General features: G+C 42.3%; 1 protein-coding gene across 5 annotated transcripts in view; it reads left to right on the top strand.

Moving 5' to 3' along the window:
* Positions 1 to 2,207: 2,207 nt before the first annotated feature.
* The window catches only part of LOC124777624 (NADH dehydrogenase (ubiquinone) complex I, assembly factor 6), a 90,578-nt gene continuing 65,724 nt past the window's right edge, over positions 2,208 to 27,061 (top strand). For 3 of the 5 annotated variants that reach the window (XR_007015758.1, XM_047253096.1, XM_047253097.1), the window contains exons 1-3: positions 2,211 to 2,576; positions 2,675 to 2,897; positions 22,316 to 22,472. Coding sequence is in view for 4 of the 5 variants with exons in the window: in XM_047253096.1 (XP_047109052.1) it covers positions 2,377 to 2,576; positions 2,675 to 2,897; positions 22,316 to 22,472 (580 nt within the window). In the remaining variant the exon portion in view is untranslated. Of the gene's footprint in view, positions 2,577 to 2,658; positions 2,898 to 22,315; positions 22,473 to 27,061 lie in introns of all 5 variants that reach the window. The other 2 variants (XM_047253098.1, XM_047253094.1) reach the window with 2 other exon arrangements.

Below are 27,061 nucleotides of genomic sequence, written 5' to 3'. Positions count from 1 at the left end.
ATGAGATACAACAAATTAGGGCTCAGACAAAGGTGTAACCAGTCATTTTTCTCTCTCTCTGTTTGCGAGCAGAATGAAAAAGGGAATGACTAGTGGTCATACAGGCTACGCTCTGCCATGCACTGTGTAGCAGCTTGTGGAGTATGTATGTAGATATAGATTTAGTCTTCTATTTCTGACTTTTATTTTATAAATTACACTTTGTAGCCTGTTGGCATCCAAGCATCACGTATGTCCATACCATTTCAGTCACTGTGAGGTTATTTTGTCTTGTAGCCTTATATCTTGAGCCTGTTTTCATATTTCCACATTACAGTTTCTATCCCTCCATATCTCTCCAATTCTGCTATGGAAAAACCTCATCTCAGCTGCCTGAATTCTGCTGATGTCTTTATTCTTTATTTCTCATGGTCTGTGTTTCACAACCATGTGTTAGAATGAGAATACAATAGGTTTCATAGACGACTGTCTTATATTTTAGCAGTACTTCTTCGTTCCACATTAGATCTTTAACAATTTCATGGAAGTTACTACCTGCATGGATCTCTGCATGATTTCTTTGTCTGTAGAACCAGTATCAGAGACAACACTGTCAAGATGTTTCAAATGATGGATTATCTGCAACTGTTTCCCTTCCATGTCCCAATGATTGTCCATACCTTTTCATGGCCATTACATGATACAGCAAATTCTTCTTACGTATGCTGCATATCTTTCACAGCTCATCAATGTAAGGCTGCCAAGTTTCTTTAATTATATAATCATCCATGATGAGATTTCCATTGACTGGAGCCAGAACAGTTGGAGATAGTGGTCATGTGTGCATGAGAAGTACTTACTTGTGTGAATGTGTGTGTTTTCCCTTTCTAAAGAAGGCTTTGGCCAAAAACTTAATGTGTAACAGTTTTTCCATTTTTGCAACTCAACACGGCATCTTTACAGTGAATAACAATCTATCCTTTTCATAATACTGGTGGTATTACAACCTACATCATATTTTGCTACATTAACAAAGACTTCATTGACGCAATTTGACACTTTAACAGGATTTACAATAATATCATCCTTTATCTTAATCTGCCAAATGCATTGACATTTAACATTTACTCCCTGCTCTGATTTCACTTTGTTTGCTTATGAAAATACTGCTTGCCAGTTTTTTTCCAGTACAAATTTTTTAAATTAAAGTCTCATAGTGCTTAACATGAATTTCTCTTTTGATAGGATTTTGGAGGAAATGTTTCATTGAATAAATCTACAAACAAATTAAAAATTTATCAAAGTTTTTGTAACTTGGAAGCGTATTGGTCTAAAGGCAGGTTTATAATGCTTAACTTATCACTGAACAAATCTAAAATTTCTTTACTGGAATTCCTTCTTATATCAGATCAGAGTTTAGTTTCTCTGTTTTTGGGGTATCTGTAAACAAAGCTGAGTGATCAGATATCCCTAAATCTAGGGAAAACTTCCCTGTGTTGTCAGACTCATAATTAGTAAGAATGTTATCGAAGCAGATTGTTAGCTGGAAGTTGTCTCTAGTCCACACAATGAGATTTAACTTAAACCTGGATTTCTGGATTAAAACACAAAATTTGACAGTGTCACTGGTTTCAACTGCTGCAATGTTTTTAGATAGAACTCTACTGCAACCACAATCTTTTTCTTGCTTTCTTGTTAAGTTTTTCTCAGAAAAATTTGGTGACAGAACGTCCAGGAATTCTGTAACATAATATTATGACAGTATTTAAATCACATAGCTCTCCACAACTAGTTCCAAAAATACATTCTTGATTGAAACTGTTCACTTTATAATTTATGGAGACAAAGTTTGGTACTCCAGGAAATGTGACATTTCTTCAAAAGCCGCTGGCTTGTTTAAAATCATTTATTTTATTTAAAACCTCTAAGCATTCTTTTTTGAGCCAACCTTCATGTAAGCAAACTACCTTTATGTATACAAATTCGGAAAGTATAAACTGCAGTACATCAATTTTTTGAGTAGCCTAAATGTGATTTGGAGTTTCTGCTGTTAAACCGTTTGTGTTAATATTTGGTAAAGAAGATAATCACCACACAGAAAGAATACGGTTTCCCTTTTTTTCTTTTTTTCTTTTTTTGCGCCTTTCTCTGTAATAGCTGAAGTGTGCAAAAAAAGTATCAAATGGCAGTTTTATAATTGGCACGATGAAGGAAAATATAATTTTCTTCGGCTCAGAAGTAATATTTCTCTTCGTGGCATAATACTTGAGCATCTCGACGGCTTTTCCAGCTATTTTATCTGATAGTTTCTATTGCCTAGGGGCTACATGAAACTCAAAACGCGAGAACTCGAGGACCCAGTGTAATGCAAGCACGCTGCAGCTTGGTACAATACGCATGTTGATCGTTGCAGTTGGGGAGATAGGGGGAACCGGGTGTGCACAGGCGGCGAGCTCAAACGCTCAAATGAAGTGCTTCGGTAGTTTACGCAGAACTTATGGTTATGCAGTGCCACGCAGCGAAGTATGTAAGAAGTCATTAATGAAATATAGTACTTCCAAAGAAACTTCTTCAGGGTATTGCGTGAATATGGTTAAGTAAGTCGTTCATAACCTCTGTTATTAAAGATTACTCGTCAGTGCCATAAATGTGATGAATAATTTCTCTTACTACTTTCAGTGTTTCTAATTTGCAGAAACTTCGACTACGAGAATTTCTTGTGTACGTTACTCCTCCCTAACGATATTCGGACTTCTGCTTTTGCAATCCGTGCATTTAACATCGAGACAGCAAGAGTTCAGGATAGCGTGAGTGATCCACGTATTGGTCAAATGAGGCTGAAATTCTGGGAAGAAACCATTGATAAAATTTACAATGGACATGTGCCAAAGCAACCAGTTGCTAGTGAACTTTATCGTGTGAGTATTATTTGTTTAGTACGCACTGTCAAACAGGTATTGTCATTTTCCATGCGTGTAAATATTCCACAGTCCATCACGGATGCGAAACACGATAGACTATTTATCGCACACTTTTTCACAGCTGACGCGATAATGAATTTGCAAAACATGAGTTCTCCATTGTATCGAAGGAATAATGGAAAATAGTATGATACTGACTTACAAACATTTACAAAATCAGCAGGCTACTCTCACTGATGCAGATTTTATTTTATCGAAATAAGAGATACTCTACAGCTTGTCCTGTGCAACACAATCGCCTTTACAACGTTCTGGAAGGAGAGTTGCTACCAAATACTTCGTAATGTTAACATTGCCCATTGCAGATCAACAGTAACAATTTCATTCTGCCATTTGAACTATTTGTAAACTTCTTGGAAAAGCACAGTATGTCAGTGTTGAAACATTTTAAAACTGTTAGACATTATTTATTTTGTTTAGGTGCCATAAATGCTTTGCTAGTGATTTGGCACGATTTATTTAATTAGATTACGCAGAGACATTGTTTTCATAGGTGTTTTGTTAACGATGAATTAATATGTTTTTGAGGTCATCACATTGCTACCAAAACTGAGGTGAAGATGCCCGATTCTTACCTTTATGCTACTGTACCGCTTAAGATCTTTTTATTCCGCCTGAAAACATGATCATGTGTATCTGAGGAATTGAAACACACTGAATTTCAGTATTATAAAAAACACTTTAAAAAATTGTTCAGTTATGTTCCTCTCATCAGGAACAAAGGTGACCACATACACATTTTAATGCACAGGACGTTAGTATTTTAAAAAAGAAAAAGACATGGCATGAAGGTTAACATGTAACAAGGCAGCTATATACAGTTGTCACACTAAGACACACACAAAATTGATTATATTATATGTTAAAGAAAATGTTTGAAACACAGCTTTTATAGAAATCCCACTCTTTAAGTGATGAGAATGAAATTAGCTTCAAACACATAGAAAAATAAAACAGAAATAACTTATTTGTACCACAGTCTTACACTAGAATACTCTGTATGAGCACTATAAAATCAATTTTATTTTTGCATTTCAGTAAACACTGTACTCTTGAACACAAAATTTGAATGAAGTTAGATTTCTGTTGAGAAGTTAGTATTTCAGGAGTACAGAAATCACTTACTACATTTATTAATTGACTAATCTCAATGAGTGAAGTATTGACCAAAGAAAGTAAAATGCATCTGGAATTTTATCTCTACAGCGTATGAATTTAACGTCAAAATCATAGCACAATCACTTTCTTCCACCACTTTACAGGTTGTGCAGGTGCAATTTCTTCTCGTATGGGTTTTACAGTTTTCTTTGTGTCAGTAGAATGTTGCTGTTTGCCGGAGAAATAAATAGTATTACAGGTGACTTTGATTTTATGGAACTGGCACCATAATTTGTATTTGAGGAGAGTGTTTATGTTGAAACTGTCTGACAAGGATTGAAACATAGTGTATTTTTGACTTCCTCTGCGTTAATGGGTGAAGACTTTATCAGAGCTACACCTACATAGATACTCTGCAAGCCACCGTATGATGCATGGTGGAGGGTGCCCAGTACCACTACTAGTCATTTCCTTTCCTTTTCCATTCACAAATAACGCAAGGGAAGAATAGGACAGTATATGCCTCCGTGTGAGCCCTAATTTCTCATACCTTATCTTCATGATCCTTATGCACAAGGTGGTAGAATCGACCAGGAGTCGCTTCAAATACTGGTGCTTTGAATTTTCTCAATAGTGTTCCTCGTAAAGAACATCGCCATCTATCCAGGGATTTACATTTGAGCTCCTGAAGCATCTTTGTAATGCTTATGTTTTGTTGAAGCTACTGGTAATAAATCAAGCAGCCCACCTCTGAATTGCTTTGATGTCCTGCTTCAATCAAGAATAGGTTGCACCAGCATCCTATATGCGGACCTATTACAGGTGAGACACACTTTCCCAAAATTCCCCCAATAAACTCAAGTCAGCCGTTCACCTACCACAGTCCTCACATGCTTGTTCCATTTCACAAAGCTTTGAAACGTCATGCCCAGATATTTATACTCATTCACATTTTTTCCTACTTATCTGCATTAACTTAAATTTTCCCACATTTAGAGCTTGCTGTCACTCATCACACCAATCATAATTTTGGTCTAAGTCATATTGCATCCTCCTAACACCTCATTGTACACCACAGCGTCATCAGCAGACAACCACAGGTTGCTGCCCAGCCCATCTGCCAAATCATTTATGTATATGTAGAGAACAACAGCTGTCCTGTCACACTTCTCTGGGGCATTCATGATGATACCCTTGTCCTTCATGAACACTTGCTGTCAAGGACAGTGTACTGGGCTCTAATACTTAAGAAGTCTTTGAGCCAATCAGGTATGTTGGAACCTATTCCATGTGCTTGTACCTTCAGTAACAGCCTGCAATGGGGCATCGTGTCAAATGCTTCTTGGAAATCTAGAAATATGGAACCTGCCTGTTGCCGTTAATCCATAGTTCGCAGTACATCATGGGAGAAAAGGGCAAGATGAGTTTAGCATAAGCGATGCTTTCTAAAACCGTGCTGATTCGTGGGCATATGCTTTTTAGTATCAAGAAAATTCATCACATTCGAACTGAGATTATTTGCTTTCAAATCTTTCGGTTGTTTCTCTACACCAGGCATGCTTATTATTGTGTTGTGCATACGGGAGTCTGTCCATTGGTTAAATGACTGTATGTTTGTATGATACTCCTGTGTATGATTTCTTGAACACAAAATTGAAAACTTCGGCTCTCGTTTTGCTAACTTCAACTTCCTCACCAGACAACAAGAGACGGAACAGAAGCCTTAGAGCCTATTAGTGATTTTACATATGACCAGAATTTTCTTGGGTTCTCAGCCAGATGGTTTGCTAAGGTATTAAGGGGGTTGTTAGTTGTGTGTTTCGTGCGTAGATCTACTGAAAGGTGCGTGAATCTACCAACTTTTGCCTGTCATCATTTGGGTGTTCTCTTTTGAACTGAGAATTCAATAGGTTTTGCTTCCTCAGCATATTCCATATTTTGTTATTAAACTATGGTGGTTTTATTCCATCCTTTATGCACTAACTACGAATATAACTTTCCAGACCATGATTTATATTCTGCTTGAACTTCACCCATAATCCCTCTACATCCTTCCTATTAGCACTAAGTGACGTCAGTCCATTCTCTAAGTGGAATGCTAACAACTGTTTATCTGTTCTATCTAGCAGAAACACTCTCCGAGCCTTCTTGACTGTTTTTTTAACTTTTGTAACCATAATTGCTATAATGGCATTGTGATCATTAATCCCCATTTCTGTACTGATATTGTTGATAAGATCCAGCTTATTTGTAGCTGCAATGTCTAAGATATCTCCATTGCATGTGGGCCGCCGAGCTAGGTGCTCAAGACAACTGTGTCCTTTGGCTTAGAAATTCCACAACTGTTTCTTTAATCAACCTGGGCATGTGAAGATGTCTATAAGGTAGTGTTCCTTCTCTTCTGGGAATTATCTTCCGGAGATTATATATATCTGATGGAAAGATTACTGTGGCTTCAAAGTCATTGATGATCTGTTGCATTTGTGGTGGTACATTAAGCATATGTTGTAACAGTTTGGATATAGACTCTGTTCTACAGCAGATGTCTTGGAGTGACCTTTCTTCCTGCTGTTAAAAAAATTTCGTCCCCTTTTTTTTTCTATGGCCTAAAAAAAAAGTGAATATCTACTGATTGATGTAGATGAGTAGCATTGGCTGGAAGGGATAAAAAACATCATTTTTATTATATAGCTGAAATGCGTTGTCTGTAAAGTTTGGTAAGTTGTCACCTGTTAGGAATTTTTTGCCCCATACAGATAACTGATTTGTGTTAGAAACACCGATTTGAACTGGTCAGTAAATGTCACGATATCAAAACATTGTAAGGTGTTCCTCTACTGCAACACAGTTCTGTGTAAAATGGAGCTCCTGTCACTCCTCCCTCTCTTCAGTTGTCATATAAATGAGCCGCTTTATATACTACGAGGGCAGTTCAATAAGTAATGCAACACATTTTTTTTCTGAAACAGGGGTTGTTTTATTCAGCATTGAAATACACCAGGTTATTCCCCAATCTTTTAGCTACACAACACTATTTTTCAACGTAATCTCCATTCAATGCTACGGCCTTACGCCACCTTGAAATGAGGGCCTGTATGCCTGCACGGAACCATTCCACTGGTCAATGTCGGAGCCAACGTCGTACTGCATCAATAACTTCTTCTTCATCCGCGTAGTGCATCCCACGGATTGCGTCCTTCATTGGGCCAAACATATGGAAATCCGACGGTGCGAGATCGGGGCTGTAGGGTGCATGAGGAAGAACAGTCCACTGAAGTTTTGTGAGATCCTCTCGGGTGCGAAGACTTGTGTGAGGTCTTGCATTGTCATGAAGAAGGAGAAGTTCGTTCTGATTTTTGTGCCTACGGACACGCTGAAGTCGTTTCTTCAATTTCTGAAGAGTAGCACAATACACTTCAGAGTTCATCGTTTGACCATGGGGAAGGACATCGAACAGAATAACCCCTTCAGCGTCCCAGAAGACTGTAACCATGACTTTACCGGCTGAGGGTATGGCTTTAAACTTTTTCTTGGTAGGGGAGTGGGTGTGGCGCCACTCCATTGATTGCCGTTTTGTTTCAGGTTCGAAGTGATGAACCCATGTTTCATCACCTGTAACAATCTTTGACAAGAAATTGTCACCCTCAGCCACATGACGAGCAAGCAGTTCCGCACAGATGGTTCTCCTTTGCTCTTTATGGTGTTCGGTTCGACAACGAGGGACCCAGCGGGAACAAACCTTTGAATATCCCAACTGGTGAACAATTGTGACAGCACTACCAACAGAGATGTCAAGTTGAGCACTGAGTTGTTTGATGGTGATCCGTCGATCATCTCGAACGAGTGTGTTCGCACGCTCCGCCATTGCAGGAGTCACAGCTGTGCACGGCCGGCCCTCACGCGGGAGATCAGACAGTCTTGCTTGACCTTGCGGCGATAATGACACACGCTTTGCCCAACGACTCACCGTGCTTTTGTCCACTGCCAGATCACCGTAGACATTCTGCAAGCGCCTATGAATATCTGAGATGCCCTGGTTTTCCGCCAAAAGAAACTCGATCACTGCCCGTTGTTTGCAACGCACATCTGTTACAGACGCCATTTTAACAGCTCCGTACAGCGCTGCCACCTGTCGGAAGTCAATGAAACTATACGAGACGAAGCGGGAATGTTTGAAAATATTCCACAAGAAATTTCCGGTTTTTTCAACCAAAATTGGCCGAGAAAAAAAATGTGTTGCATTACTTATTGAACTGCCCTCGTACATAGGGCAGTAGAGAAGTTCCAACCTTAGACACACATGTCAGAAATGGTACAAAGATTTTTGTGTGTTTAACAGTGTTATCACGACAAGTTACTTTCATCATAATTGGATCAATTTTCAGCTGGTTGCCCTTTTATTGTGTGATAAAGACTGCTATAATAACCCCTATATACATCTTCATTAACATTTGGTCTTGCAGCTCATACCCCATTCAATTCCAGGCATATTGTTCAGTTTTTTTTCTTCACTTTCTACTCCATCCAGATACCCTTTGACGAACAACGTGGCATGGAGAGTATTTAATGGAAAGCCCCAAGATGCACAGTGTAATACACTGATCAGCCAGAACATTTACAACCACTCACCAAATAGCTAGTATGCCCTCCTTTTGCATGGATAACAGCAGCTATGCATCATGGCATGGTAGGACACTGGAGGGAGTTAGCACCACATCTAATTCTCGTAAATTCCAGGGGGGGGGGGGGGGGGGGGGGGCAGTGAGCTGTGAAGCCACTTTGTCACATCCCTGATGTGTTCAATTGGATTAAGATTTGGTGAGTTGGTGGGCCACCACATCAATTGGAACTCGCCACTGTGTTCCTCAAACCACTCCGTCGCATGCCTGGCCTTGTGACATGAAGCATTATCTTGTTGAAAAACACCACTGCCGTCGGGACACATGATTGTCATGAAGGGTTGTACATGATCTGCACCAACACAATACTCCTTGGCTGTTACGGTGCCTTGCACAAGCTCCACTGACCCATGGATGCTGCCGCCAACTTGCTCTGCCCTGTAGTACGGGCGTCAAAAAGCTGTTCCTCTGGAAGACGACAGATTCATGCTCTCCTATTGGCATGATGAAGAAGGTATCGGGATTCATCAGACTATGCAATGCTTTGCCACTGTGCCAATGTCCAGGGCCAGTGGTCACATTACCATTTCTGTTGTAGTTGCTGATTTGGTGTTAACATTGGCACATGCATGGGTTGTCAGCTGCGGAGCCAATAGTTAGCAATGTTCAGTGCACTGTGTGTTCAGACACACTTGCACTCTGCCCAGCATTAAATTCTGATGTTGGTTCCTCCTCAGTTCACCACATGTTTTACCACCCTGCTCAACCTACGACATCCTAAATCTGTCACAAGGTGTGGCAGCCCTACCATGCGATGTTTGGATGTGGTTTCACCATGTATTTGAAGACAGTCACCACAGCATTTTTCGAACACCCAACAAGCCATGCAGTTTCCGAAATGCTTGTGCCAAGTCCCCGGGCTGCCATAATCTGCTCTCGGTGAAACTCAGATAGATTGTGCGCCTTCCCCAGTCTACATATGGACAGCACATGCACTGATATTACATGCTCTGTGTGTGTTTCTGACAAGCAGTAATTCCTCACCTGGTGATATTGCTATAGCCTGAATAGGTTTATACAATAGGAGGTCGGTGGTTATGGTGTTATGGCTGATCAGTGTATTTTCCTAAAGAGAAGAAAAGACTGTTGAGCCACCATATTATAGTCTGTTCAATCCGAGAAACCCTGCTGAAAAACATACTTTTGGAACAACGTACTTTACACATGCTTGTTTCATGCTCCATTCACAGTTCAAATTCTAAAATTTTACGAGAATATTTGCAGTTTTGTTTAGTCCATAGGCACGTGCTTTCTTGATATTTTTCACAATTATCAATGTAAACAACTTCCTGTATCTTGGAACTACAAAATTAAGTGCATATAACTACCATAGAATTCTACCAAACAAAGATAATTTCTAGTTACATTCAGTGTGGTCAGTTTCACCCCCTCCCCCCCCCACCCCACCTCCCCCTCCACCCCCACCCCCACCCCCACCCCCCAAAACATGTTATTTTCCCACACTTCATAAAAATTCCCTTCTAATCAACTGAATTGCATTCAAGAAAGGAAACCATATTATTTGTGTTTAGAAATGTTCATAGATGGTAAAATCACTGAAATTACCTGCAGCTTCAAAATTCATCCCATAAAAACAAAATATCAAAATTAGTAGACAAAAAATGAAATACATCTTACATTCAAATTTTAGAAATTAAACAGTTGTAAACGTGAATGTATAATATATATAATCACTTGAAAAACATTAGATCTTAAGTGTCTGGTCACTTATGTTGTTTGAAACTTATTGGAAAACATTAATAAACTTCAAACCCAACTTTACCTTCATTTTACTAGATTCTCCTCTGAATGTTATTTCTTGAAACTGATTCAGCAAAATGATCATAACTTTTTCAGACTTCACTCGACCTTCAGAATGAATCAGACAATTGAACACAATTAAAATACTAAAATTTTAGAAATTAATGGAAAATCAAAGATGGAATAACAAGAAAAATGCTACAAAAACTTCAACAAAACCCGATAAATGTCTTCTAATAATAACTATGTAGCACATACTCATGGAAAAAATTATCCCACTACACTAAAGCAAATTTATGAAAGGAACAAGCACCAGGTAAAATTTGACACAATAGCACACACGTCAGCTCAAGAGGGTGCCCCAACTAGTGCTAAACTCTCTTACACAGTGATATATGAAAACCAGGCAATTCATGGAGTGGGGAACATCTTTTAAAATATCAGGGGACAAGGGTGATTATCTACATTGGTATATAAAGACAAGGCATTGTTTAACAATGTTACCAAACATGTCAAAGCTTTTGATAGTTTTTCTTATTTTCTGGTATCTCCTCCCAAGCCACTGGATAAGTTTCAAATAAATTTGGCATAGAAACAGCAGGCCCTGCAAATCCCCAGTAGTGTTGGATTTATAACCTCATAGCTTCAGTAGGAGTGGAGATACAAGCAAAAACATTTTTTTTTTCGGCCCTTGGCTTGTAGGCTGCCTTGTATGGCAGGCTTGTTGTGTGGGAACAGTACTGGCTTTCCATATCAACCTACTTAACAGAACAACTTTCATAACAAGAGCAAGAAGTGCTTTTCCAGATCCCAGTGTGTAGGATAATCTGACAGACAAACATGTTATGTTGTAGTAGTATAAGACTGCTTTATTGACCCCCTTTGCACAGTGGTCTGTATGTCAGGGGTAAATAAATGATTGTAGCCTGCCCTGTGTGAGTGGCATGTTTTGGGAGTATTATCCACCTGATTTATTGAACTGTATTGCAGGGGTACACATACCAATGAGCATGGCTGGGGAGAGGTTGAGATGGATTCAGGAGAGGATGGACTGGGGAGAGGAGGAAATGGACAGAAAGAAGGGTGGAGGGTGCAAAGTCTGTCTGTCTTTCCTAATTGAAAGAGTCGCAGTAGGAGTACAATAGCTTCTTTATTGTCCTTCCGAAAACCAAAAATCTGTATGCCACAATTTAAAATTACAAATTAACTCTGCCTCTTCTGCAGTTACAAACAAAATAAAATTCTATAGATTTGGCTCCACCTGACTTCCTGGAGGTGGAACTAAACTCTGAAATGACTAACACTTGAAAAAAGCTCTTTTCCAATGCAGAGGCCTACTTCTTGGCATTTTGCTGTTGTCGCCAATGACACATTGACGAGAACTTAATTGAGGGACTACAAGCAGTTGGTGCACGAGTCACCCAACTCTTGTTGATGGGAATTGTCTGCAGTGATCCCTGGGTTTCCTTAAATAGCTGTTGCTCAGGAAGAGACCTGCTACCCCCAAGTAACTGACGCCCGATTGTCTTGTGATGTGGCCAATGGCCTTTTCCTTTTGGCTTGCTCTCAGTGTGCCACCTGGCTGTCTGGGGGCATTTTTGAAAATCCCCCGTGGTTGCTCTGGACCATGTGAGCATTGTGTTTCGTAGGCATGTATTATAGCCATTATGTGTGTAGTGGCTGGTACCCCTGGGCACTATATATGCATGAGGCAAGCAGAAGATGTAAAGAGTTGGTGGGCAGGTTGAAAAGGAAGAGGGGGAGGCAGAGATGGGGAGAAGGATATGGTCAGAGGGAGGGGGTGGAAGATATAGTCAGGGAGAAGGGGTGGATGAAATGGACAAAGAGAGGATGAGGAGGGGATGTAGAGAGTGGGGAGGAGGATATAGGCAGATAGAGGTGGGACAAAAACTGGAAACTTGTATTTGTAGCTTATCGGTTTGTGATTAGAATACTGCTATGGAATCTCAATTTTCCAAAACTTTATATAATCCTATCCATTTGAAGATTAAAACTATGCAAAGTACTGTCATTGAAGCTACTATTTTCACAGATACACCAGCTGGAGAGGTGTCTCTTATACCCCACACACCAGTGATCCCAGTCAATTCACCCACTCATTTTAAGTATGCATATACATGTAATCATGCCTGGAAGTGAGCGACACTGTACCTAAGTTCCCCCCCGCCCCCCCATTCCTCCCTCCATTCCAAGTGTTATTACCTCACCTGCACAATGTACATATCATCATAGTCCATACTTGTGCCACTTGTACTCCCAACCCCTTGACACAGGGCCCGTATCCCTATGAAAGACCCAGGTGCAAGACCTCCCCTATGTACCCACCCAACCCTTCCTATTCCAGTCCTGCCACAGTTTTATCCTACCCCATCAGACATCACCTGTGAAATCAGCCATATCACATACTAACTCTGCTGTAATCCCTGCACTGCATTTCACACTGATATGATAACCAACAAGCTATCCACCAAAATAAGTGGCCACCACAAACTGTGAACGAGAACAAAGTTGACCACCCAGCTGCACAACATGCAGCTGGGCAGATCATTTCAGTGGCTGCTTGATCACAACCCAGGCCATCTGGATCTTTTCCTCCACCACCAGTTTTTCTGAACTACATGACTGGGAGGTATCCTTGCAACACATCCTTCACTCCTCTAATCCTCCTGGCCCCAGTATAGTTTCCTTCCTCTGTTCTATCACCCCCTCCAAATTTATGTCTCCACGTCACCTTCATTTTGTACTGCACTTGACCCTTTCTGATTTGTGTGGATCACATGCCTAGCCCATACATCTACCACCCCTCCCTCCCACATTCCTAGCCAGCAAACCTGCCACCTCCCTGAGTCACTAGCTACCATCCCTGCAACTTGGTCTTCCTGCTTCTTGCCTCTCCCTCTACCAAACATACTAGACGCAACCCACACCCCACCCTAATCCACCTGCCAAAATGCATTTCCGGCATTTTTTGTGGAGCAGCCACAATGTAGTGTGTGTGCGTGCGTGCGTGCGTGCGTGTGTGCGTGTGTGCGTGCGCATGCATGCGTGTGTGAGGGTGGACATGGGCATTTGTGCACATGCTGTAGCTCAATAAAGGATGTCTTCCGAAAGCTAGCAAGTTCTCTTTGTCTATTTTGCATGTCTGTAGACAGCTCAGTGCTTCTACTATTCAGTGAATGAATGGTCTCCTTTACTCCAAATTACACACAAGTAATGGTGATACAAATCTTTGGGTTTTCTTAATTGAAGGCAATAAATTTGTTAATGAACAAAACTCTCAGCACAACAAAACATTAAGCAATCTTGTGGTTATGGCACTGTACTCACACTTTTGGAAGAGATGGCTGATAATTTCTCTCTGTCAGTAAAAAATATAAAAATGAAAACACACACGCACCAATATTTCTTCATTCATTCAGTGATCATCTCACAGTGATAAAAGATTTATCATAATAACACAATGAAAATAGTTAAACCAAAAACACATGCACATAGAATACATAAATATGTTTCTACGAGGGTAGGCGAGGTGGTCAGTGGTTGTTCATGGCCTTGTTAATCGAACTATCGCAGCATTTATCTGAAATGATTTAGGAAAATGACAGAAAATCTAAACCACGATTGGCGGATGACAGACCAAACTCCACCCTCAGCTGGTCTGGCAGTAAGAATAGGCCTGAGGTATTCCTACCTGCCGTACGAAGTGACTAAAAGGAGTTTCACATGTTTCAGTCCTCTGTAGGGTTTGACCTCCATTCTTCAAAATTTTTCCGAAGAGCGAGCCAATTGGGGAAGGGCGCCTTACATGGTGCATCGTGTCCATCGTGCATTGAGATCTTCAGCCCACTTTCTCGTCGTCGCATTTCAGTCCCACTCGTTCTCCACCTCTTGGGCGAGGACACCTTCCTGTGTGCGTTTTCCACCATGCCCTATGCAGTGTCGCTTTTTGCATTGACAATGACCGTGGACTTCTTTGCACCTGATGTCCAGCACGGTAGCCAGTCCATTGTAGTGGTGCCGCCATGTACCCTGTTGATTATAGCCCCCTGACAACACAGGGATCGCTCTGCTGATGCCTGTGCCGTTAACTCACCATGTATGCCAAGGGGTAGATGCCCATACCCCTGGTGGGGCATTGGGACTCCTGGCAATGGCCATCCTGTCAGGTGGCCTTTGCTGCGGCTACGTGGTGCCTGTGGGGAGGGCCTGTGGTCAGAGTGGGTGGCATCAGGGCAGATGACACACGATGAAGCGTAGTCCATCTTCTCTTTCAGGTGGTGAAACACCAGCAGTCTCTAAGCGTTCATGAGCTCAATTCACCGCACAGAAGTACGACCCCAAATCGTTCCCCTCCCTGACCATACCATGAAAGGAATGTCAGGCTAAGGATGGCAGCAGATCTTATTCGCCCCGGTACCTTGTATGTTCAAGAGCTGATGGGGAATCTTTCATGACGATGAAGCCTCAGTTTTTGTTGAACATTTTGAGAACAAGTTTGGGGAGGTTGGAGGGATTGTCCAAAATGAGATCTGCATCAGTCTTGGTCAAAACAGCATCCTCTGCTCAGTCACGGATGTTACTCACTTGTGCCATCAGGGGAATGTTTCTGTAACAATCATGCCCCATAAGAGTTAAAATTTGGCCCACGGTATCATATTTCATAGGGACCTTCTTTTGCAGTCTGACAATGAACTGCACACCAGTGTAGAGCGGCGAGGTGTTCATTCTGTCCGGCATGTCCACCGGGGTCAGAGGGATAATCATGTTGCCACCGGTGCCTTCATCTTGACCTTCAGGGGTGATACATTACCTGAGAAGGTCAAGGTGATGGTCTGCTGCTGTGATGTAAAGCCTTATATCCCTCCCCCGCTGCAGTGCTTTTAAGTGCTGGAAGTTCGGCCATATGTCTTCCCGCTGCACTTCCTTCCCGCTGCACTTCCAGCATCACATGTCGAGATTGTGGACGCCCATCACATCCCAATACTCCATGTGCCCTGCCTCCTATTTATGTCAACTGCGGAGAGCACCATTCGCCTTGCTCGCCAGACTGCAGAATTCTCCAGAATGAAAGGAAAATCATGGAGTACAAGTAACCTGGACCAACTGAGCTACACTGAGGCTAAGAGAAAATTTTAACGCCTTCATCCTGTATGTATGACATCGTCTTACACTGCCACTGCAAAAGTTCTGGCACCATTAGCTCCGCCAACCACAGTGACCTCTGAGCTGGAAGACTACACCTGTCCCCTTGATGGTGGGGGGCATTTCCCTCCCTGTTGCTCCTGCACCATGCACCACCTACTTCAGGAACAACACATCCCCCCCCCCCCCCCCCCTCCCCAACCATTGGGGACATCCGTCCCCACTTCTAAGCTGGAGAAGCGTAAGTCTTCTTTGGCTTCTCTCGCTAGGAGGGGGTTCCTTGGGTCTCTCCATTCCCAGGTTTCTGCTTGTGGGAAAGATGACGCCCACCAATGGCTGAAGAACTCAAAAGCAGCCGGTTACAGGACTTCACACTCATCCTCAGTCCCAGAGACTGACCCAGTGAAGTCCTTCCAGCCAGGGAAACCCAAGGAGCAGCGAGAGAAATCCAAAAAGAAGACCCCTAAGACCAAGGAAATTGCGGTGGCACCCACTCCACCGCCGGCCGGAGTGGCCGAGCGGTTCTAGGCGCTACAGTCTGGGACCGCGCGCCCACTATGGTCGCAGGTCGAATCCTGCCCCGGGCATGGTTGTGTGCGATGTTCTTAGGTTAGTTAGGTTTAAGTAGTTCTAAGTTCTAGGGGATTGATGACCTCGGCAGTTAAGTCCCATAGTGCTCAGAGCCATTTTTGAACCCACACCACCGCTACCTACAACCTCTGCGTCTGAGGATGGGGGTGGAGATTCTGGTGTCCGCTGAGGACCTAGATCTCACCAGACCCTCAGACACAATGGATATAAACTGCTCAGGCAAAAAAGTCAGTGGCAGCAGGTGACTCATTGAATGTTCCATGCCTTCCCAGTCTCACGAAGACATCATACTCCTCTGGAATTGCAGGGGTTTTTCCACCACCTGGCTGAGCTACAGCAACTGTTAAGCTTTACACCTGCTCTCTGCATTGCCCTTCAGGAAACCTGGTTCCCGGCAATGCAGACCCCTGCCCTCTGCGACTATTACAGGAATTATAGCAACTATAATCGAGTGTCAGGCGGAGTTTGCATTTATGTTATAACTCAGTCTATAGTGACACTGTGCCCCTTCAAACCCCTCTTGAAGCTGTGGCTGTCAGAATAAAGGTGACACAGGAAATAACTGTCCGCAATATATATCTTCCTCCAGATGGTGTAGTACCCCTGAATGTATATCTTCCTCCAGGTGGTGTAGTACCCCTGAATGTATTAGCTGCACTGATTGATCAACTCCATAAACCTTTCCTACTTGTGGGAGATTTTAATGCCCATAACCCCTTGTGAGGTGGCACCGTGCTTACTGGCCGAGCCAAAGATGTTGAAACTTTACTGTCTCAGTTCGACCTCTGCCTCTTAAATTCTGGGCCACCACACATTTCAGTGTGGCTCGTGGTAGCTATTCGGCCATTGATTTATCAATTTGCAGTCCAGGACTTCTCCCATCTATTCACTGGAGAGCACATGATGACCTGTGTGGTAGTGACCATTTCGCCATCTTCCTGTCACTGCCCCAGCGTCAGGCCCATGGACGCCTGCTCACATGGGCTTTAAACAAGGTGGACTGAGAAACTTTTGCCTCTGCTGCCACCATTGAATCTCCACATGGTAACATCGATGTCATGGTTGAGCAGGTAACAACAACAGTTGTTTCTGTGTCAGAAAACATGATCTCTCGCTCTTTAGGGTGCCCCTGGTGTAAGGCAGTCCCTTGGTGGTCACCGGAAGAGGAGCGTCAGTGAGCTCTATAGCACCATAAGTGGCACCCTTCCTTGGAGCACCTATAGCCTTTGAACGTTCGCCAACTTGTCAAATGACTGAAGCAGGAGTGTTGGGAGAGATAAGTCTCAACCATAGGGTGTCATTTGTAACTTTCCCAAGTCTGGGTAAAGATCAAACGTCTATTCAGGTACCAAACCCCAACAGGTGTTCCTGGTGTTATCATAAATGGCGCGTTATCTACCGACGCAAACGCGGTTGCCGAGGGCTTTGCTCGAGCATCTGTGTCAGAGAATTACCTCAAGCCTTTCGCACTCTTAAGACGGCTGGAAGGGAAAGTCCTCTCATTCACTACATGCCACAGTGAATCCCATAACACCCCATTTACAGAGTGGGAGCTCCTCAGTGTCCTTGCACGTTGCCCTGACACAGTTCCTGGGCCTGATTGGATCCACAGCCAGATGATTAAACATCTCTCATCTGACTACAAGCGACATATCCTCATCATCTTCAACCAGATCTAGTGTGATGGTGTCTTTCCATCGCAGTGGCGGGAGAGCACCACCATTCCGGTGCTCAAACCTGGTAAAAATCCGCTTGATGTGGATAGCTATTGGCCCATCAGCCTCACCAACATTCTTTGTAAGCTGCTCGACTGTATGGTGTGTCGGTGGTTGGGTTGGGTCCTGGAGTCACTTAGCCTACTAGCTCCATGTCAGGGCTGCTTCTGCAGGATCGTTCTACCACTGATAAGCTTGTGTCCCTCGAGTCTGCCATCCGAACAGCCTTTTCCAGACGCCAACACCTGGTTGCTGTCTTTTTTGACTTATGTAAAGCATACGACATGACCTGGCGACATAAAATCCTTGCCACATTGTATGAGTGGGGTCTCCAGGGCCTGCTCCCAATTTTTATCCAAAACTTCCTGTCGCCCCATACTTTCCATGTCCAAGTTGGTGCCTCCCATAGTTCCATCCATATCCAAGAGAATGGAGTCCCACAGGGCTCTGTATTGAGTATCTATCTATTTCTAGTGGCCATTAATGGTCTAGCAGCAGCTGTTGGGCCCTCCACCTCACCTTCTCTGTATGCAGACGACTTCTGCATTTTGTACTCCTTGCAGATGGCTACAGTGTTTTCACTGCAGAGCTGGCGGCCATATCTTGTGCTCTTGAGCACATCTTCTCATGCCCTGACGTGTCATTTTTCCTGTTTACTGACTCATTGAGCAGCCTACAAACTATCGACCAGTGCTACCCTCGCCGTCCTCTGGTAGCGTCCATCCAGGAGTCCATCTATGCCCTGGAACGGTCCCATCATTCAGTGGCGTTTGTGTGGACCCCAGGACACATAGGAATCCCAGGCAATGAACTTGCCGACAGGCTGGCCAAACAGGTGACGTTGAAACCGCTTTTGGAGATGGGCATCTCCGAAGCTGATCTGCGTTCTGTCTTACACCACAGGGTTGTCAGGCTTTGGGAGACAGAATGGCGTAACAGTACACACAACAAGCTGCGAGTCATTAAGAAGACGACAAATGTGTGGAAGTCTTCCATGCGGTCTCTCACAGGGAATCAGTTGTTCTCTTGGCTCCGCATTGGCCATACAAGGCTAATGCATGGTTACCTACTCCATCGCGAGGACCTTCCTCTGTGTTCCTGTGGCTCCCAAATGTCAGTTGTCCACCTCTTGCTGGACTGCTCACTTTTAGCTGCTCTTCGGCGGACCTTTAACTTTCCCAGCTCCCTACCTTTGGTGCTGGGCAATGATGTCTCAGCAGCAGCTTTAGTTTTGTTTTATCTGTGAGAGTGGGTTTTATACTTCTATGTAGGTTTTAGCGCATGTCCTTTGTCCCTCTGTGTCCTCAACCCTAGTGCTTTTAGGGTGGAAGTGGTAATATGTTGCAGAGTGGCTGGCTTTCCCTTTTTATTCTCATTGTCGGCCAGCCACTGTAATCTGCTTCTTCTGTGTCTTCTGTTTTTAGCGCATCTCTGCTGTTTTCTTGTCCTCTTTTGTTCCTTTTAGTGTTTGTTGCCTTTCCTTTGTTATTGTGGTTTTTCCTTTCGTTCTGTTTTGTGTTATATGTCTCGTCCGTTTTATTCTCACACTTGTGGCATTGTTTTATTAGGAACAAGGGACCAATGACCTCTTAGTTTGGTCCCTTGCCCCTCTTTTAAACCAACCAATCAACCAACCAACAGTCCAAACTCCATCTACCTGAATATAAGGTCAGTGTCTTAACAACTGCACTGTATTTGGTTGGTCCCTATTGTACAATATTCTTTTGATTGCACGTGATTTGCAAATAACTTACAATATCGAACACATTTTTGTACCGCGTCATTCCATACTGGGTACCTGCTGATGACTCCAGGACGTGTCCTTGAGCTATTTGTAATAAAGTGTTATTCCCTGATACAAAATGCTGTTTTGAATTTTTTGTTTGTTTTCCTTGGTACAGTAAATCTAATCTGGCTTTTATTCATTGATTATTTATCGACCTGCTAGTGAAACAAGTTTATTTATAGATTTGTTAGTGAAATACATAGTAATGTTTTAACAGTAGCGTGGGAGATGTACTCACTAGGTATGGTAAGGATATCCAGTTTTTTGCATTGAACCCGACTAGTGCATTTAGTTAATATTTTTACAGCCATTTTCTGCCATTTGAAAACTGTGTACACATTTTGTGCCATTGATCCCCAGACAAATGTTCAGCAGTCAGAGGGAAACACTACAAAGTAAGATGCAAAAGTACAGATTGGCCACACAGTTTAACTAGGCAAATCAAGCAGGTACACTGAATTCCTAAAAAACTACAAACATTCCAAAGGGCTCTGCAATGTTGTAAAAACACTACAGTCCTAGAAACACATCCACTTAAAAGGGGTCATGAAAGGAAGGTATAGAACAATAATTTAACCGTAGGTCATTTTTGCCGTTCAAAGTAATTACTATGCTAGGATGTACAGAGAGACCTTAGAAATCTGAAAACACAAAGATAATGTAATAGAAAAGGAGGAGGATTGAAACTGGACAAGTTGTGGCCTTTAATGCTAAATAAAATAAACAGCATCAACTCTTCTCCACCACAAGCTTCACAAACAAATTAGTGAACTCTGTGATCTTGGCCATTGGTCTGATAACATTATTGTAAAGGTTAAAAGTTATTAAATGAGACTTGGAACCAGTAGTGCATTGCCAAGTCAGAATCTGGTCATGACAAAGTCAGGCATTGACAAGTGGAATGCGTGTTCAGCAGCTTAACAATTCCAATGTGTTGACAGACTACACCAGGCTAGCCTGCAGAAGTTATTGTAGCTGATTACAACAACGGGGTTGTTGCCCAGCCCTGAACAATTTACATGACCCAAAACACTGATGTTACCGTGAAATCAGGAGGAAACAGCAGTATTTAACTGCAATTGAATCAGCTCTTCATTGATCGACCAGCGGTGCAGTATGTGATGCCCAGCCTGTGTCAGTTGAACCCGTTGCCTTATCTGTGCCACCGGGACTACTATCTGGCCCAGCTTGGACAGGCATCCCTGCTCTTCAGCATTGGTCCAGACTTTGACTCTGGGCAATGCCATCACCATGCTGCTGCGACACCGAGACCTTCTGCAGTAGAGAAGAATGTGGCTGTCTGTGAATGAAGCATGGCCGTGTCATATTACCTCAGGTGGCATACTTGAAACACCAGCTCAGCACTGTGCCTCCCAGGCAGGCATGCACTCCATTCGCCATAAACCATCACCTGTAGTTAAGACACTGAATGTTACGAAAGAGTACCTGACCTTGCCAGAAAACAGAGCACACTTAAGACTGTTTGAGCTGAATAAGTTAATGAAGAACTGTTGTATGGTCACTGGTGGTTTGTCTGGAGCTTTTCCACACCACACACTTGCCCCTAAACCATCTACAAACTTGTACAACACCCAGAGAAGATTCGGACACATCCTCCAATATTTATCCATGTTCCCCTTTTGCACTATTATGATAATATGTATAAACAGTTCGACTTTCTGAGCTTGTTTCACCAAACAAAAATCACAAAGAATGCAAATACTGGCCACAAAAACCTGCCTAGTTTGACTTTTTCTGCCTCTGCCAACACTTTCATTGCTCTGTTTCCATAATAACTCTGTGATAAAAGTTTCAGCTGTTTGATTTTGAAAAGAAATTGTCAGTGTATCAAACAGTAAATGCTGTCCATATTGTGTATACATCTTCCAAGTCATAACCTTCATATAAGATTGGAAAGATCATGTATAGGAAACAGGGAATGTTTATTTTTATTCATTGTATTGCTTGTAAACCATGACATTCTTAATTTCTTTTTTCCACCCGTGTAGTTCTATGACAGATGTGAGATTAAAGACACTGTATTTGAAACCATTGTAACTGCTTTTACATAAAAGATTAATACAGATTTTTTTTGAGACTGTTTTAATCTCTAACGATATTAGATTTAAACTGAGACTGTTTCAAGTGCCCAACTGACCTCATTAACAAATTTTTATATTGATGCTTTGGCACATTTTATTCTTTATTCTAGTGTCCTTAATTCACATTTTAGTTAATATCTTTTTGGCAAAGCTAGATGGCACTGTGGTAAGACACTGTATGTACATTTGAGAGAATAGGGACTCAAAAACCTATCTGGCCTTTAAGGTTTAGGTTACATGGTTCCCTTAAATTGCCGAAGACAAATTCTGGGATGTTTCCTTTGAAACAAACACTGCCAGTTTGCTTCCCCATCCATTCCAGTGCAAGCTTGGGCTTCATCTCTAATAACTATGTTGTTGACAGGGCATTAAACTATGATCTTCCTTTCTTTATATTACACAGCGAATGTGAAAGAAAATTTATGTACAACATTTTAATTCAGGAAAACTTTTGTTGTAGGCTATCAAGAGGCATACATTATCTAAAAGGCACCTGAAGCGGCTCATATTGGCACGCTCCAACCATTTTTCTACTTCATTTCTGAGTCTTGATGAAATGGAGTCATATGCAGAAGAGTCAACATCTCCAGTATACTATATGCTTCTGGAAGCACTGGGTAGGCATGTGTGTTAAAAAAAAATTATCTCAACTTCAATGCCAACAATGAGTGAGACCCAACATTGAAGATAAATTTCATCTTATTAAAATAAATTCATTTCTTCCAAATTAATTTGCCTAGTGTTACACTGAAATACACCGAAAACTTGTCCATTCAATAGAAAGTTCCTATTTCCTGTAACAGACTGTTTGTGGAAGTTCATTGCTGTGTTCAGAACTGTTAAATAAATTAAGTGCACGAGCTGAATACCCATTTGAAATTTGGTTGTAGTGCACATATTAGATAACTTTTCTGTCTCAAATGTTTTCAGTTAAATTCTGTTATTTAAAGGAGGACACTTTTGTATTCTTCTGAGGTTTGTCACTGAATTCAACTACTAACTGGGCAGAATATTAGCCTATCACATAATGTTACATTGATACTATGCCATTTAGTAGCAGGAAAGCACTGAGTGTAAGGAGCACATTAAGTAAGATATTTTCACAGGCTCTATAATGTGCTAATTTCAGTTCTGTGTCTGTCATCAAGCTGCACCTAACTAAATGAGATATGTATAACTCTCTTGCTATTGAGAAAAACTAGAAATATGTTCACATTATGGTTAACTAGGTTAGAGCTAGTGTTCCTTAAGATTTTGTGGAACAAGCAATAAATTTTTTTTGCACCCATTTTTACTTTTGAAATGTCTAGTCTACATTCAGTAGAAATTTTTGTAATTCACTCTTTGCATTCATGAAGAAAGAAACTTCAAAAATTCAGCACTAGTTACAGCTTCATAATATTTCTGTCCTTTATTCATCATGTTTTCTTTAAGATAGTGATGATATGTGCTGTCAGTAATTGTTTTCATTCCAAGCAGGACTTCCCATTACAGGTCTATGGTGCCTTACATCATTATGTCACTTCTACATACTATATGTGAAATGCTATAATTTGTGTGTGTGTGTGTGTGTGTGTGTGTGTGTGTGTGAGAGAGAGAGAGAGAGAGAGAGAGAGAGAGATATTTGAGATACAGGTTTGGACAAAGATGTGGAAACACCATGAGAAATGCAAGCTTGAACATAAATGCAGGTGCTGTCCAAGCCTGCAGGTTGTGCTGCTGTATTTGACCATGAATGGCACCTGTCAATGTCCTTAATATGTTGCAAGTGTCAGTATTGATCAGAACAGTATTCTGTGTTCTGAGTGCATTATGTTGGATTGAAATGAATTTGACTGTGTGCAAATTGTTAGTGCTCATATGGTGGGCACTTCCATAACTAAGGTAGCCGAAGTGTTTGGTGTTTCAAGAGGCACAAAATTGAAGATTAATACCGCATATAGGGAATGTGGAAAAACATCATCCACTAAGTCACAACATGGACAAAAGTGTATTCTGAGTGATTGTGACAGATGGTCATTGAAGAGGATTGTGTCAAAAAATAAGAGGACTACAGCTGCAAAAAGTCACTACAGAACTGAATGTTGTACTCATGAAGCCTATCAGCAGGAAAACAACACAAAGGGAGCTCCATAAGACCTGGACTATGATGAATTTTGTTTCACGCTGTGAGTTTATGACCCAAGAGTAAAACGTGGTGGAGGTTTAGTAGTGATTTCAACAGCCATATCATGGTGTTACATGGGCCTCTTGATCACTATGTGAGGTCGCTTTACTGCCAAGAATTATGCGACTATTTTGACTGATCAGGTCCATCCCATGGTACAGTGTTTGTTCCCGAATGATGATGCTGTATTCCAAGATGACAGGGTCCCTGTTCACACAGCTTGCATAGTCCAGGACTGGTTTTGTGAGCATGAGGATGAATTGTTGCATCTTCCCTGGCCACTGCAGTCAACAGATCTCAGGATTATTGAATCTCTGTGGTCTACTTTCTTGGAGAGAAGGGCAGGTGATCACTGTCCAATTCCACATCCTTAGCTGAACTTGTCACTATTTTGAAGGAAAAATGTTAGAAGATACCCTTGGAAACCATACAGGACCTGTATTTATCCATTCCAAGATGACTGTTTTGGAGTCCAATGGCTTTCCTACACTGTTTGAGGCATGGCAATGTGGGGCGACTGGATGAACAGTGAAACCAAAAAACAAAATTTTGAAATTCGAAAATATTATGAAAAGGATAGACTGCTACTTACCATATAGCGGAGATGTTCAGTGACAGATGGGCACAACAAAAAGATGGTCAAGCAAATAAGCTTTGGATCAGAAAGGCCTTTGTCCAAATTAGATAATATACACACAAAAACACTCGTGCAAACGCAATTCACACACACATGAACACAGTCTCTTGCTGCCGAGGCCGTACTGTAGGCAGCAGTGCATGATGGGATAAGCAATCTGGGTGGTGGAGGGTAAGGAGGAGGTGAGGGAGGGATAGCAGGGTAGAGATGGGGAATGGTAAAGTGCTGCTTGTAGGAGGATGCCAGTATAAGGTGGAGAATAGGTTAGGGCAGCTAGGTGCAGTTAGGAGGTTAGATGGAGAGCAGGGGTAGTAGGAGTGCTGTGGAAAAGGAGAGAAAGAAAAAGACTGGGTGTGCTGCGAAGTGCTGGAGTGGGAAGAGGGAAGGGATAGGTGGTTGTAGGACAATGACTAATGAAGGCTGAGGCCAGGAGGCTTATGGGAACTTAGGATATATTGCAGGGAGAGTTCCCACTTGTGCAATTCAGAAGAGCTTGTGTGGGAACGAATGATCCAGATGGCACAGGCTGTGATGAACAATGTTGTGTTGGGCAGGGTGCTCAGCAACTGGGTGGTCCAGTTGTTTTTTGGCCACAGTTTGTTGGTGACCATTCGTGTGGACAGAAAGCTTGTATGTTATCATGCCCACATAGAACACAGCACAATGGTTGCAGCTTAGCTTGTAAATCACACGACGGGTTTCACAGGCAGCCCTGCCTTTGATGGGATAGATGTGTTTGTGACGTGACTGGAGTAGGTGGTAGTGCAAGGATGTATGGGACCGGTCTATGCATCTAGGTCTATTGCAGGGATATGGGCCATGAGGTAAGAAGTTGGGAGCAGGGTTTGTGTAGAGATTGACTAGGGTAGTGTGTAGGTTTGGAGCATGGAGGGCTCGGAAAGATAGTGGGTAGGAAATTTTTCATTTCAGGGCGCTTTGAGAGGTAACTGAAACCGTGAAGGAGAATGTGATTCAGTTGCTCCAGTCCTGGTTGGTACTGGTTCACTAGGGAAATGCTTCTCTGTGGCTGTACAATGGGACTTCGGGAGGTGTTAGATGACTGGAAATATAAGGTGCAGGAGATATCTTTCTGTACAATGTGATGAGGGTAATCGTGGTCTGTGGAGGCCTGAATGAGACCCTTGGTATATTTCAAGAGGGACTGCTCATCACTACAGATGTGATAGCCACAGTGGCTAAGCTGTATGGAAGGGACTTCTTGGTATGGAATGGGTGGCAGCTGTCAAAGTGGAGGCATTGCTGGTGGCTGGGAGATTTGATGTAGACAGTGGTAATGAGGTAGCCATCTTTGAGGTGGAGGCCAATATCAAGGAAGGTGGCTCTTTGGGTTGAAGAGGACCAGGTGAAGTGAATGGGGCAAAAGGTGTTGAGGTTCTGGAAGAAAATGGATAGAGTCTTCTCACCCTTGATCCAGATCACAAAGGTGTCATCAGCAAATCTCAATCAGGTGAGGGGTTTGGGTTCTGGGTGGTTAGGAAGGATTCCTCTAGATGACCCATGAATAGGTTGGCATAGGATGGTGCCATGTAGGTGCCCATTGCTGTGCCCTGGATTTCTTAATAGGTGATGCCCTCAAAAGAGATGGTGAGTGAGGATATGGTTTGTCATGGTGACCAGGAGTGATGTTGTAGGCTGGAATCTGTTGGGTACTGGGAAAGGTAGCGTTTGGTAGTGGCAAGGTCATGGGCATTATGGATGTTAGTGCATATGGAGGAGGCATCAGTAGTCATGAGGATGGCACCATGTGGTAAAGGAACAGGAACTGTGGAGAGTTGGTGGAAGAAATGGTTGGTATCTTTTACATAGGAGCCTATTACCCGCAAACTACCCTTACGCTTAACTGGACAGTTCTTGTAATACACTTTACCTTCTGTGGTATGGACTACTGTTCAAAATTAAAGAATCCTAGAAATATCTGAAGATGTAAGGTACTATTTTACATTAGCATGTAAATTTAATGAACTTGCATTGATTTAGAATAATGCAGAATCATTAGCACCTTTTTTGCTGTTGAAACAACATAGAAAGTGGCGCTAAATATCCAAATATTCTTGTCCAGAGCAGGAGCAGACGACATGCCGTTGTTGAAAATTTTAATGTGATCTGAAACGTTGTCCATCTGAAGATGGACATGATAGCCCAAAACCGTTTATGGAATTGATATAAAGCATTTTAAAAGTATCTGTGGCTGATTGGGTATTCATCACCAATCACTAACAGCCGCCAAGTTCACTTGTTCCAGCATGGATTAAAAAGCATCTAAATGATAATGTTTTCAATAAAAGTTGCACGCTCATAAACTGACATGCACCTATAAATGCTGACAACAGAAGAAATCTGGAGAAAGTAAATCAGTTCTGGGATCTTTTAGAATGTGAAAT

The sequence above is a fragment of the Schistocerca piceifrons genome, chromosome 2 (assembly GCF_021461385.2).
Source record: "Schistocerca piceifrons isolate TAMUIC-IGC-003096 chromosome 2, iqSchPice1.1, whole genome shotgun sequence".
In the NCBI taxonomy this organism is placed as follows: Eukaryota; Metazoa; Arthropoda; class Insecta; order Orthoptera; family Acrididae; genus Schistocerca; species Schistocerca piceifrons.
This window is presented reverse-complemented; position numbering and strand designations above follow the sequence as displayed.